General features: G+C 44.7%; 1 protein-coding gene across 2 annotated transcripts in view; it reads left to right on the top strand.

Moving 5' to 3' along the window:
• Positions 1–12,715, top strand: part of SLC41A3 (solute carrier family 41 member 3) — a 66,747-nt gene that overhangs the window by 34,662 nt on the left and 19,370 nt on the right. For both annotated transcript variants that reach the window (XM_027864078.1, XM_027864079.1), the window contains 2 exons: positions 293–437; positions 7,958–8,104. In XM_027864078.1, the coding sequence (XP_027719879.1) occupies positions 293–437; positions 7,958–8,104 (292 nt within the window). The remainder of the gene's footprint in view (positions 1–292; positions 438–7,957; positions 8,105–12,715) is intronic.

A 12,715-nucleotide genomic window follows, 5' to 3' on the forward strand; every position in this document is an offset into this window, starting at 1 on the left:
GTTATGTTTCCCCTGAGTCCTCTTTTCTCTAGGTTAAAATCCCTAATTCCTTTAATGGATCCTTCTATGGCATGAACCCGAGGCCTTCACCATCTTTATTGCCCTGATGGGGTTAGACTAGATGAGCTCTAAGGTCTATTTAAAATCTAAAAATCTGTGGCCCCCTTTCCTTTCTTTGCCCTTCTCCTCCCCTCTTCTCCATCTACCTCTGGCTTCCCGATGTCATTCCTCTTCCCCCTCTCCCTTGCTCTTTCCCTCCACAAGCCCTGACCTGTGATTTCTGCCCTGACAGGTTCAGGCCACAGTTGTGGGCCTACTGGCTGCTGTTGTTGCCCTTATCCTGGAAGCCATCTCTGGACAGAATCTTGAGTTGTCCCACATCGGGGTCCTGTGTGCCAGCAGTATGATCACAGCCTTCATGGCCGCCATTTTCTTAGGTGAGCACCACTACCATTTTTTGCCTATGACTTTACCCAGCTGGCTCCAGACAAGACCTCTGCCACAGAATGTGCCTCGTCTGCAGGCTTGGGGAATGCTGAGTTCCCAAAGCCCAGAGAAATGGGCCTCTCCTACCAGACGATTCCCCCACCATGTAGCTTCACCCAAGCCAAGCTTCCACTCTGCCTGCCGCAGGGGAATACTCCTTCACTGGGCTCTTTTCCCTTTGCTCTATCACCATCAGAATCCCTATCCCCTCTCTTCCATCGCTAAGGAATGGTTCTTTGAGGGGAAATTCCAGGCCAAGCCATTGGAGGCAAGGCCGGCCCTCTTGAGGGATGAAGAGCTTTGGTGCCTTCTTCCTCCTGGTCCCTCCACCCTCCCCACTCTACCACCTGTCCTGGGTCCTCGTCTTGTTCTTATGAGATCTGGTGTGGGGGGACTTGAGTCTATATCTCTACCTGTCCACTGGCTATCAGTTAGCCATCCCCTTCCCAATACAGTGTTAGCTGGTAACATGCTTAAAGTACTTTCCTTGCCAGTGGTACCTTTATTATCACAGGGAACTTTGGACCAAAAAGACAGTTAAGACAGAAAGGAATGAAGCATTCACAAGGACACATCAGGCGTTGGGAAAGGCAGTCTGGAGTCTGCAAGCCCCGAGTTCGAATCCTGCTTCAGTTACTGTCAAGTCACTTCTGGGTCCCAATTTCCTCATCTGTAAAATGGGCACGTTGGACATGAGGACTTTGAAGACCCTTTCTAGCTCTACATCTATGATTCCATGAGCATATGAAAATGGGACATGCTCTCTCTGTTTAGGGCTCCCTGGTCTTAGGGAAGGACAAAGAATGGAATCTTCTTTCTGCTGGAAGCAGTGAGAGAATCAGAGTTCATAGACTCTCAACATTTTATCGCAGTGCTTAAAAAGGAGCTTTTTTTCTGATTTTTTTGTTTTCTGTTTTTTTAGCAGAAAATTGTTTGTAGCTGATATTTGCCTGTACTCTTCCATCCTTTATTTTGCCTGCTGTCTCATGGGACTCTAGGATTTAAAGGTCATCTAATCTGATCCCTTCATTCTACAAACAAGGGAACTGAGGCTGAGCTTCCCTTTCAGATGCTCGTTGAATTATGTGACTGACTTAAGCAAGGGGCCATGGAGAGGAAGTTGAAAAGTTATGGAGAGTGGTGGAGACCCAAACCACGGCCCCCCAACACCAGATTCAGCGCCCTTTTTGCAACATCAGCATTCTCACTGCATTTCCTCAGATGCCGGTTTAGCGCGGGGGGCTGGGCATGCCACGGCTCTACCCTCATTTGCGGCAGAGATCCATCCCAGGAAGTGGGCAAGGATTTCTTAATAGCATTTTTTTCCAGGCACCAGGAGGGGCCAAAGATCTCTGGCACTCAGCCTTCCTAGGAAAGCACTTTGACTTCTTCCTTGAAGCGACACAGTGACAAGGGTAGGGCAGGTCTTGTGATCCCCCATTTTATAGATCAGAAAACAGAGGTCCAAAGAGAAGAGATTTGCCCAAGATCACACAGCTGGTAAACAACAGAGCCTGGATTGGGTCCCTGGGCTTTTCCTCTGCTGTCACTCATTCTTATGCCACAAGTGACCGCTGAGGCCCTTTGCCTCAAAACTCCACAAGTGTGGCTACTCTGACATGAAGCAAAGAACCCCCACCGCAAACTAAGTTCCTGCCCATATTTCAGCATTGGGATTGGCGGGGGAGTGATGGGGCATTCTGGTGCACTGGAAATAGGATGAGACCTGGGGAGCTGGATTTATAGTCATAGGCCCCAAGTTCAAATCCTGCCTCTAACTCTTACTACGTAGGTGACCTTGAGCAAGTCACAAGTGGTGTTGGCCTCAGTTTCCTCATCTCTGAAATAAGGGTTTTGGACTGGATTTATGATTCTTCAGTTTACTAGCTGGGGCAGCTAGAGTATCAGGCCTGGAATTAGGAAGGTCTGAGTTCAAATCTGCCCTCAGGTCCTGGGCAAGTCACTTAACCTCTGTTTGCCTTAACCTACTGGAGAAGGAAATGGCATCCCTGGAGTCAGGAAAATTTATCTTCCCAAGTTCAAATCTGGCCTCAGACACTAGCTGTGTGACCCTGGGCAAGTCACTTAACCCTGTGTGCCTCAGTTTCCTCATCTGTAAAATGATCTGGAGAAGGAAATGGCAAACCACTCCAATATCTCTGCCCCAAGAAAACCCCAAAAGGGGTCACGAAAAGTCAGACACAACTGAAATGGCTGAACAAATTTGGTAGCTGTGTGATTAAGGAAAAGTCACTCTTCTGAACCTGATCTCTGTTCCCTTGCAGATAAAGATCTATAATTTGCTAGCTGTGTCACTGGGAAAAGTCATTCTAGCTCTCTGACCCTCTCTCCTTATCCATAAAATGGGGATGGTTATGCTTGACTTACCTACTTCACAGGGTAATTGTGAGGAAAGGGATTTGTAAATCTGAATGTATTCTGTACAAGTTAGGTGAGGCTCATGGGACGTTTGTTGTCAGCCCCACAAAGGGCTCCCCTTGCTTTGTGCTCCACCCCTTTCCATAATGCCTCAGGCTCCTCCGGCCCAGATGTCCTAGTGTTTCCGCTAGTTCGACAGTGAGCTTTTTGGGAAATACCCTGCATCCAATCAGTGACTTCTTAGCCTCAGCCAGGGCTGCTTCTCCTAGGAGGTTTGCATTCTCATCCTCACATTTCTGGGGAATGGAAAAAACATGGGGCTAGTGGTTCTGAGACCTAGGTTCTGATTCCAGTTCTTCCACCAATTCATTGTGACCTTGGGCCTTCTGAGGGCCTCAGTTTCCTTCTCTGTAAAATCGGGGGACAGAGAGTTGGATCAAAGTATTATTTAGCTCTCTGCCAGACTTGAGATCATAGAATGATGCAATTCCTCTATTATAAGAATTCTAGGCTCATTATGCTAGGAAACACAGGGAGGTTTTCACTTGCTTATTAGGGAAGAATGAATTCCCGGGTCCACCCCTGGAGGTAGCATGGGCTTCCTTGCAAAAATCAAACAGCTATAATTGCTATTTCTAAATCTCAGATCCCCACCAGGCCTTGCCTTCATCCTTTAGGGGTAAATAAGGTTGGGGGGGGCAGAGAAAAATTATAAAATTCTAGTGTTTGAACTAGAAGGGCCCTTACTGGTCATCGAGGTACAATGCTTTCCTACTGTGGCTTGAAGCCCTGCTCAGTCAGTTCTGGAAATATTTGTTAAGCACTAGCTGTATACAAAGCACTGTGTTAATATCTGAGGGAAATAACAAAGTTTAAGGAATATCAAAAATGCTAGGGGAATGTTGAAAAGACTCAATTCTGTTTTTATGTAGCCCCTGCCATGAGCTTAGCTATGTGCTCTGGGAGAAGGTGCAGCAGTTTTAAGGAAATCCCAAGGGAAATAGATGTTGCTATGTCTACCCGGATCCACCTAATGTTCTCCCCGGATTGGGAAGAGCAGGAAATCACAGGCAGACCCCAGGAGAATAAAAGGAAAACCTACGTGGGTCAGCCCCATGACCCTGTTATGATAAGCTTTCGTTTTCCATGCCATGAACATTCCAGATTGGTAAGAATTTAGCTATTCTGACAGGGTCTCTTCTGGTATGTAGGTAGCTGTGTGACCTTGGGTAAGTTGCATCCATTTCACTTCTATCTTTCTATCTATCCTCCTTAGGAGAGTCTTTGGTTGTCCTCACTGGCATCACCTTCCAAAGATTGAGGATGTCACCATACGTCTCTCACTCACCTTAATGACCCATCATCTGGTTCTACTATGGAGTGAAAGACTTGTGTTGTAGAAAGAACACCAGGGCTGGGAGGCCATGGGCCTGGATTCTTAATTTGATTTCTGCCATCACTCATTTGAGCAAGTCCTCTGAGTCTCAGATCCCTTCTCTGTAAAATGAGGGAGGTGAACCAGATGATCATTAGTGTCTCCTCCAATACTGACATTCTTACTCTAAGATCCTTTCAGGCCTTCACATTATCCAATCTAAAGCTCTTTCTTCTGTTCTCTTGGCATTGGCAAGTACCGTGGTTTTCTTCCCATTGGGTAAAACAGAAGATATTTGTTTGTTTGTTTTTTTGTTGGTCCCAGAACATGCTATTGCCATCTGATTGCCTTCTTCCTCTGGCATTGCTCTCCCCCTTTCCCCACCCCAAATCTGTTATGATTCATCTTCCAGAACATTCCGTATTAATACAGGTTGACTGTTTTGACAAAGCCTTCCTTCTGGGATGTAGCTATATGACCCTGGGTTAGTCACAGCAGCTCTCTGGGCCTCAATTTCTTCATCTGTAATAAGAACATTGGACTAAATTTCAAGGAACTTTATTGAATCTTCGATTTCTCTATTAAAGGAATTTTAGGATTCCCCTCAAAGCCCACCAGCTAAAGTAAATGAGATACTAGGAGCTAGTGATGAGATGGGGGTTCCTCTATGATAGATGGATAGATGAGAGGAGGATAAAGATGGATGGATAAACAGGTAGATAGAGGGATGGGTGGATCAAGAGATGTTATATAGATGATAAATGGAAGGATGGATGGAGAGATAGTGGATAGATAAAGGGATGGATGATATAAAGATGATAGATAGATAGAGGGATGGATGGATAGAGAAATAATGGATAGATGGATAGAGGGATAGATGAAAAGGGAGATAATGGAGAGATGATAGATGGATAGGAGGATTAATGGATAGAGAGATGATGATTAGATGACAGAAGGAAGGAAGGAAAATTGATTAAGCACTTACTGTATGCTAGCCACTGTGCAAAGTACTAGAGATACAAATATAAGACTGACCCTGCCCTCGTGGAGCTTACATTCTAATAGAGTAAGATAATGCATAAAAAGTTGGGGGGGTGGTATACATGCATCAGCTTGGTAAATTAGCCTGGTATATTGGTATGTTGTATGGTTTGTTGGCCTGGTTCCAGGCAAGATATAGTAAAAGCTCACCTTTTAGAGCTGAGAGACCCTGAGGCAGAGTCCAGAGTTGCTTTGGGGGACAAGTGAAGGCGATGGCTGGAATATAGGCAGCTTAGTGAGGAGATGGCCAGGAAGTGCCATGACTGGTAACAGCAGGATGCATAGTGAAGACTTCTCCAATGCAGCCCCATGTTCTGCCTTCTGCCTGAAATTCCAGCATTAGAGCTTAGTCCCTTTAAGATTTTGATCTCTGTTGAAAAGTCAATCCCCTAGTGGCAGTAGCAGCAGCACTCCAAGCTGTTGTCAGTCACTGAGGCCTTTGGTGTAAATGAAGGTTCTGAGAACAGGTTAAAAGCTGCTAGGCACTGGGCATCTTGGAAGGTGGTGCGAGCAAAAGGAGGAAACCACCAGGAGGGAGCTAGTGGACTGCCCTCTAGCAGGGCACCACCCCACAGAGTGGAGGACTTGTGGCAGATTGCAGAGGTGGCCACCAAGCAGAGGCTGTCACTAAGTTAGAAACAAAGTGATCTGTGTGACCTTCATATTTAGAGGTGACATTGTTCCCACTCCCAATGGCCACTGCCCAGGGTAACTGCCAGATCCAAGGCATAGACCCCCAGCTCCTCTGCCCTTTCCCCTCTTGTAGGCTCCGTCCCTCTTGCTGGCTCTGCCTTGGGTTATGCCACTCCAGGTGGGAATGCTTGTTGCTGTTAATTCTCAGCAGGGAACATCTGGAAGTTGTCAAACAGGAGATTTGATTGAATTCCTTCTACCTGCTCACCCTGAAATCATATCCTTTAAGCTCCCTTCATTGGAGCCTTCTCTGCTGGGTCTTAAAAAAAATCCCAGACAGCTCCAAATTGTTTTTTTTTTCCTTTATTTTTAATAGTATTTTATTTTTCCCAGTTATATATCAAGACAATTTTTTAGCATTCATTTTTCAAGATTTTGAGTTCCAAATTTTTCTCCCTCTTCCAAAAATACTAGGCAATTTGATATAGGTTATTCATGTGCTATCATGTAAAACATATTTCCATATTAGTCATAGTTGTGAAAGAGGAAACAGATCAAAAGGAAGAAAAAAAACATGAAAAAGAATAAAGTAAATGGAAAAAAATATGCTTCCATCTGCATTCAGAGTCCTTCAGTTCTTTGTCTTGATATTGATAGCATTTTCCTTTCTGAGTCATTTGCACTTGTCTTGGATCATTGTGTTGCTGAGAAGAGCTGAGTCACTCATAGTGGATCATCATGCAATGTTGCTGATACTGTGTACAATGTTTTTTGGTTCTGTTCATTTCACTTTGTATCAGTTCATATAAGTCTTTCCAGGTTTTTTTTTTCTGAAATCTGCCTGTTTATCATTTCTTATTGCACAGTACTATTCAATTATATTCATATACCAGAGCTTGTTCAGCCATTCCTCAACTGATGGGCATCCTCTCAATTTCCAATATTTTGCTGCCACCAATAGGACTCCTATAAATATTTTTTACATGTAGGTCCTTTTCCCTTTTTTAGATCTCTCTGGGATACAGACCTAGTAGTGGTATGCTGGATCAAAGGGTAAGCACACTTTGGTTGCCCTTTGGGCAGGGTTCCAAATTGCTCTCCATCATGCTTGTATCAGTTCACAACTCCACCAGCAGTACATTAGTTTCCCAATTTTCCCACATTTTCTCCAACATTTATCATTTTCTTTTTATTGTCATATTAGCCAGTCTGATAGTGTGAGGTAGTACCTCTGAGTTGTTTTAATTTGCATTTCTCTAATCAAAAGTGATTTAGAGCACTTCTTCATATGCCTATAGAAAGCTTTGATTTCTTTATCTGAAAACTGCCTGTTCATATCCTTTGACCATTTATCATCTGGGGAATGGCATGTATTCTTATAAATTTGACTCACTTCTCTAAATATTTGAAAAATTAGGCCTTTATCAGAGACACTTGCTGTAAAGATTGTTTCCCAGATTTCTGCTTTCCTTCTAATCTTGGTTGCATTGGTTTTGTTTGAACAAAAGCTTTTTATTTTAATATAAATAATATGTGCTTTATCCACAGCACCCCCTAGCTGCCTTAAACCCAACTATCTGCCTACCTAGCCATCTACTAGGCTTCAGATAGCATCAGGCAGGATCTCGACAAGTAGACATTAGAACATCAGTTCTTGTCCTGTGTTTGATATGCAGAAGTGCCCATTACAAGAGAGGTTCCATTAATAGGCCAGCTAACAGAGATGGCTGGATGTGGACCTGAAATATGACTAGAAGGTAATGAGAGAGATGCTTTATTGCCTCCAGGGTTGTTGGGAGGGAAGGCCATAAAGCCCCCTAGAAGGTGCTGTTCTTTGTTCATATCCTACTAGATGAAAATATAATCTCCTCTCCCTCTCTGTCTCTCTCTCTCCCCCCCTTTCACTGTCTCTCCCCCTCTCTCCTCCTCCCTGTCTCCTCTCTCTCTCTCTCTCCCTCTCTCTCTCTTCCTCCCTCTCTCCTTCTCTCTCTCTCTCTCTCTCTCTCTCTCTCTCTCTCTCTCTCTCTCTCTTTATCTCTGCAGGAATACTGATGATATGCGTGGTGCTGGGTGCTCAGAAGATGGGGATCAATCCGGACAACATCTCCACACCCATCGCAGCCATGCTCGGAGATTTCGTATCCCTATGCATTCTAGCAGGCACCAGTAGCATCCTGTACAGATATATAGGTATGGCCTGCAAGAGGTTCAGGGTCCAGTGGGTCACAGTCAGAAGGTGGAGGGAAAAAGGTAGGGCCAGGAGGTACCCAGTACAAATACCATATGTCCCAGCAACCACAACCCAGACTGCTCTAGGAAACTGGAGTTAAAATACTCCAGCTGTAAGCAGCTGACCTAGAGATCCTCCATTGTGGGAGGCTATATGTCATCAAGGCAAGAACATTGGCCTGAAACTCGGGAGACCCCCATCCTAGTCCTTGCCTTGCCTCTCCTGCTCTGTATAACATTCAGCTAGTCACTCTCCCACTCTGGGCTGCTGTTTCTTCATCTGTAAAATGGGGGAGGGGTGAATTAAATGATCTGGAGAGGCAGAACTCTACAAAGCCCCTCACTTTATAGTTGAGGATGTGGAGGCCCCAAGAGGAGACACGATAGACAGTCAGAACATCGGCGGAGCCTAGACAAGAACACTCAAGCGCTTTTGGAGCATCCTTTGCCTCCTGATGTCATACCACTGTGATTGGTTAACTGCCTGCGGATTCTGAATAGAACTGCAGAGTAAGCTAAGTCTGCAGGTGCCAAGCCAGATGACCTCATTCCATCATGCACTATAACAGCATGTGTTCAAAACTGCCTGGCAGATCACCAGAGCCCCTCCCCCGGGGGAGAAGGGAATGGCCAGAAACTGAAACCAGATAATGTGCATTTGGGGTCATCTCTTGTCTGAAAATGAACTCACCCAATTTTCCCTTTCGAGCCCTCTGGATCCGAAGCCCTAGTCTCGTTGAAGTAATGGGGAATGTTTAGCCTGGGGCAGAGAAGATTTGAGAGGGAACAGCAGTAGATGTTGGCAAGACCTTGAAAGGCTGATATGTGAAAAGGGGACTGGAATTGTTGACTCAAACAGGACTGGGACCAATGGATGGACATTACAAAGAAGGAAATGTGGACTTCATGTAAGGAGGGTTTTTCTGATAATCAGGCCTATCCAGAAGTGGGATGGGCTACCTGAGAAGGTCCCCTCTCATTGGAGATACTTGAGTGATGACTGAATGACCGTTTAGAGAGGAGCTCCTTTTTCAGATATGTGTTGATCTCTGTTGAAATGTCAATCCCCTAGTGGCAGTAGCAGCAGCACTCCAAGCTGTTGTCAGTCATATGTGGCCACTGAGGTGTGTCCCAACTCTGGTTCTATGACTCATTTCTGTAAATCTTAGGAGCACAGTTCGAGAGCTGGAACGGAACCTCTAGAGGTCAACCTAGTCCACACAATGCTCCCCACCACCCCCAGTTTGCCGATGGGGAAACCAAGGCCCAGGGAGATGAAGTTACTTCCTTGTGGTGACCCAAGGTCTGCTATGTTCGCTCAAATCTTCTCTTCCCTAGGCTAAACATTACTTTACTTCATTAACATTACCGTTACTTCAATAAGACTAGGGCTGATCCTGAGGTCTCAAAAGGGGAAAATTGGGTGAGTTCATTTTTAGGTAAGAGATGATCCCAGGTGGCATTCGAACCCAGGTCAGGTTCTGCTTAGATTAACTTCTCTGTGACAAAACATGGGAAGCATATTGGTTCTTATTTATTTGATTTGAGTTTTTGGAGTTGTTGTCCTAAGCTTTCTCACTGGGTTGTAAATCACATGACAATCTCCCACAAAATTCTGAGAAGGGGATCCATGAGAAGAGACAAGGTCCCAGAAATCAAGGAGGAAAGTGGGACAAATTCCAGAGAGCTTGCTCTATTTTTAAGCCCAGACTCAGTCTTCAAAGCTTCCAAGGGAGGCTCTGTTGCAAGATGCAGTCCCTTTCTCCCAAGAAGCATGTCATTAGTTTATACGTATTTTAAAAATTCTTCTTGAACATCTATTCTGCATGGTGTAGGGAGTAGAGTGCTGGACCAGGAATCAGGAGGACCTGAGTTCAAAACTGGCCTCAGACACTTACTAGCTGTGTGACCTGGGCAAGTCATTTAATCTCTGTCTGTCTCAGTTTCTTCATGTGTAAAATAGTGATAATAATAGCACCTACCTCCCAGGATTTGGGGAAGGAAAAAATGAGATATTTGTAAAGTGCTTCGCAAAACTTAAATGCTGGCTATGATTATTGCTGTTGTTGTTATCAATCCAGAGAATATGGCGCAATCTCTGCCTTGAAGAAACTTATGATCTGGTTGAAGAAATAGTACATGCTATATATATGGAGTCTTTAGAACAGTATATACATAGCTATTAAAAAAAAAGAGAGAGACAAAAAAGAAAAAAAATGAAACTGACTTTCCAGTGCTGCTTAGAACCTAGCTCCAAAGGCAGTTCCCAGGATTTTAGAGTTGGAAGGGCCCTCAGAAACCATCTAACACAATTCCTTCATTTTAAAGGTGAGGAAGGGAGGCTAAGGGACTCCCCCCACCCCCACCAATGCCCTGAGCAATGGCAGCCTCATAAATGCAGACTGTCCTGAGGGACCACAGCGGCCATCTCGTCCAACCCCTACGGGAAGGATCCCACTGTGTGTACTTGACAAGCGGTCATCTAGCTTCTGCTTGGAGAGCTCCAAAGGGGGAAGCCTGCCATCTCTCATGGCCAGCCATTCCACTTCTGATAACTTTACTCATTAGGAAGGCTTTCCTGACATCAGTGTTGTTCTCCTGTGCCTGTTTCTAGATCCCACTCATCGCTTCTGCCTTGGCCCTCTGGAACCAAGTGGAACAAGCTTAATCCTCCCTCCCTCCAACAGGTCTTCAAGTATTTGAAGACAGTTTTCATCCCCCCCCCCCAATTCTTCTTTCCTCCAAGCTAAATATGCGGTTGATGCCTTTGGCCAATGAGCCAAGTCATTGATAAAAATGGTAAGCAGTACTAAGCCAAGTAGAACCCCAGGGGGTACTCCACTGGAAACCTTCTCCAATGTTGACACTGAACTGTTAATAATTACTCTCTGAAACTAACCCTCTAACCAGCTCTGAGTTCATCTAATCAATTTAAACCCCTCATTTCATAGGGAGGTAGTATGGTATGGTGAAAAAAAAATAGTATCAATAAACGCATTTCGTTGATATATGTGCCAGGCACAGTGCTAAGCACTTCACAAATATTGTTTCCTTTGATCATCACAACAACCCTTGCAGGTAAGTGCTGTTATAATCTCCATTTTACAGGTGAGACAAATAGAGGTTAAATGATTTGCCCAAGGTCATTAGTAAATAAGTATCTTTGGCTAAATTTGAATTGGGTTTTCCTGACTGAGACAGCTAGGTGGCATACTTGATACTGAACCTAGAGTCTGGAAGACTTGCTTTCCCAAATTCAAATATGGCCTCAGATACTAGCTGTGTAACCATGGGCAAGTCACTTAACCCTGTTTGCCTCAGTTTCCTTATCTGTAAACTGAAATGGAGAAAAAAATGGCAAATCACTCCGGTATCTTTGCCGAGAAAACCCCAAATGGGGTCATGAAGAATTAGACATGACTGAAACAACTGGAAATGGAAGTAATAGAAAATGTCCTGACTCTACAGCACACTATCCTAGCTGCCTAATAGTATGTTGGGGTTGGAGTCAGGATAACCTGAGTTCAAATCCTGCCTTAGACACTTACTATAGTGCTACATGGCTCTGGGTGAGGCATATCTGAGCCTCAGTTTCCCCATCTGTAAATTGGGAATCATGCACGTAGTACTTAATGGGGGAAGAGGGATACGGGAAGATGGGAAGGTCAAATGAGATAATGTCCTTAGTGTTTTGAAACCTCTAAGCCCTCTACAAAATATCTTTTTTCACAACCAAAGCTGTGATTTCATCAATGTGAAAGGCATGTTCTCTACCACTGTAAATCAGCATCTTCCCTGAGTAATAGAGTCACAGGAAGTTGTCTGGGGCAGTGAGAGGTTAAGTGACTCGACCAGGTCACAGAGTCAGTTTATGGTCACAATGGACTTGAACACAGGCCTTCTTGACTCCAAGGCTGGTTGTAATGATGGTGAATGAGGAAAACAAGGTCTCAGGGAGGAGAAATCTCTTGCTTAAGGTCAAGGGAAGAAAAATCAATCAAGGCCCCAAGGTCAGCTTCAGGGAGGAAGTGACCCTTGAGCTGAGTCCAGAAGAGAAAGTATCTGACATAAAATCAGCCTATTGGAAGATGGTATGGAACACACTAGAGTGTCCCTTTTCTCCAAAATAAGGTGGTGATCGCAGGCCATGTGATACAGCTGCCCAGGAAGTAATCCACGGGTTTTACGAGCCTCCCCATCCCTGGGGTCTTGTTGAATGCTATACTCCCCACCCCTTTCTCTCCATTTTTTAGAGTTGTCCCTAACTGAACTTTTACAAGAAGCTGCCATCTGAGCCGCCTTGTATAAAGATGGCGTCTCGAGTAGAAGGAGCCATTAATTAAGCTAGAAGATAGTATCTTAGCAGCTACACTTAAACCTTCCAGGGGCTTCCTCTGTGTCATATTTTAAAATCCTAGTGTATGAGAGCTGAAAGGGACTTTAGAAACAAACTTAAAAGGTCAGAGCTGGAAGGGTCCTTAGGAAATGGCATGTTAAAGCAAGAAGGAAACTTAGGACAGAATGTCGAGATGGAAGAGACCTTGGGACACAGCATGTCGTAGCTGGGAGGGA

Source organism: Vombatus ursinus, unplaced genomic scaffold (assembly GCF_900497805.2).
Source record: "Vombatus ursinus unplaced genomic scaffold, bare-nosed wombat genome assembly UNPS02014773.1, whole genome shotgun sequence".
Taxonomy (NCBI): domain Eukaryota; kingdom Metazoa; phylum Chordata; class Mammalia; order Diprotodontia; family Vombatidae; genus Vombatus; species Vombatus ursinus.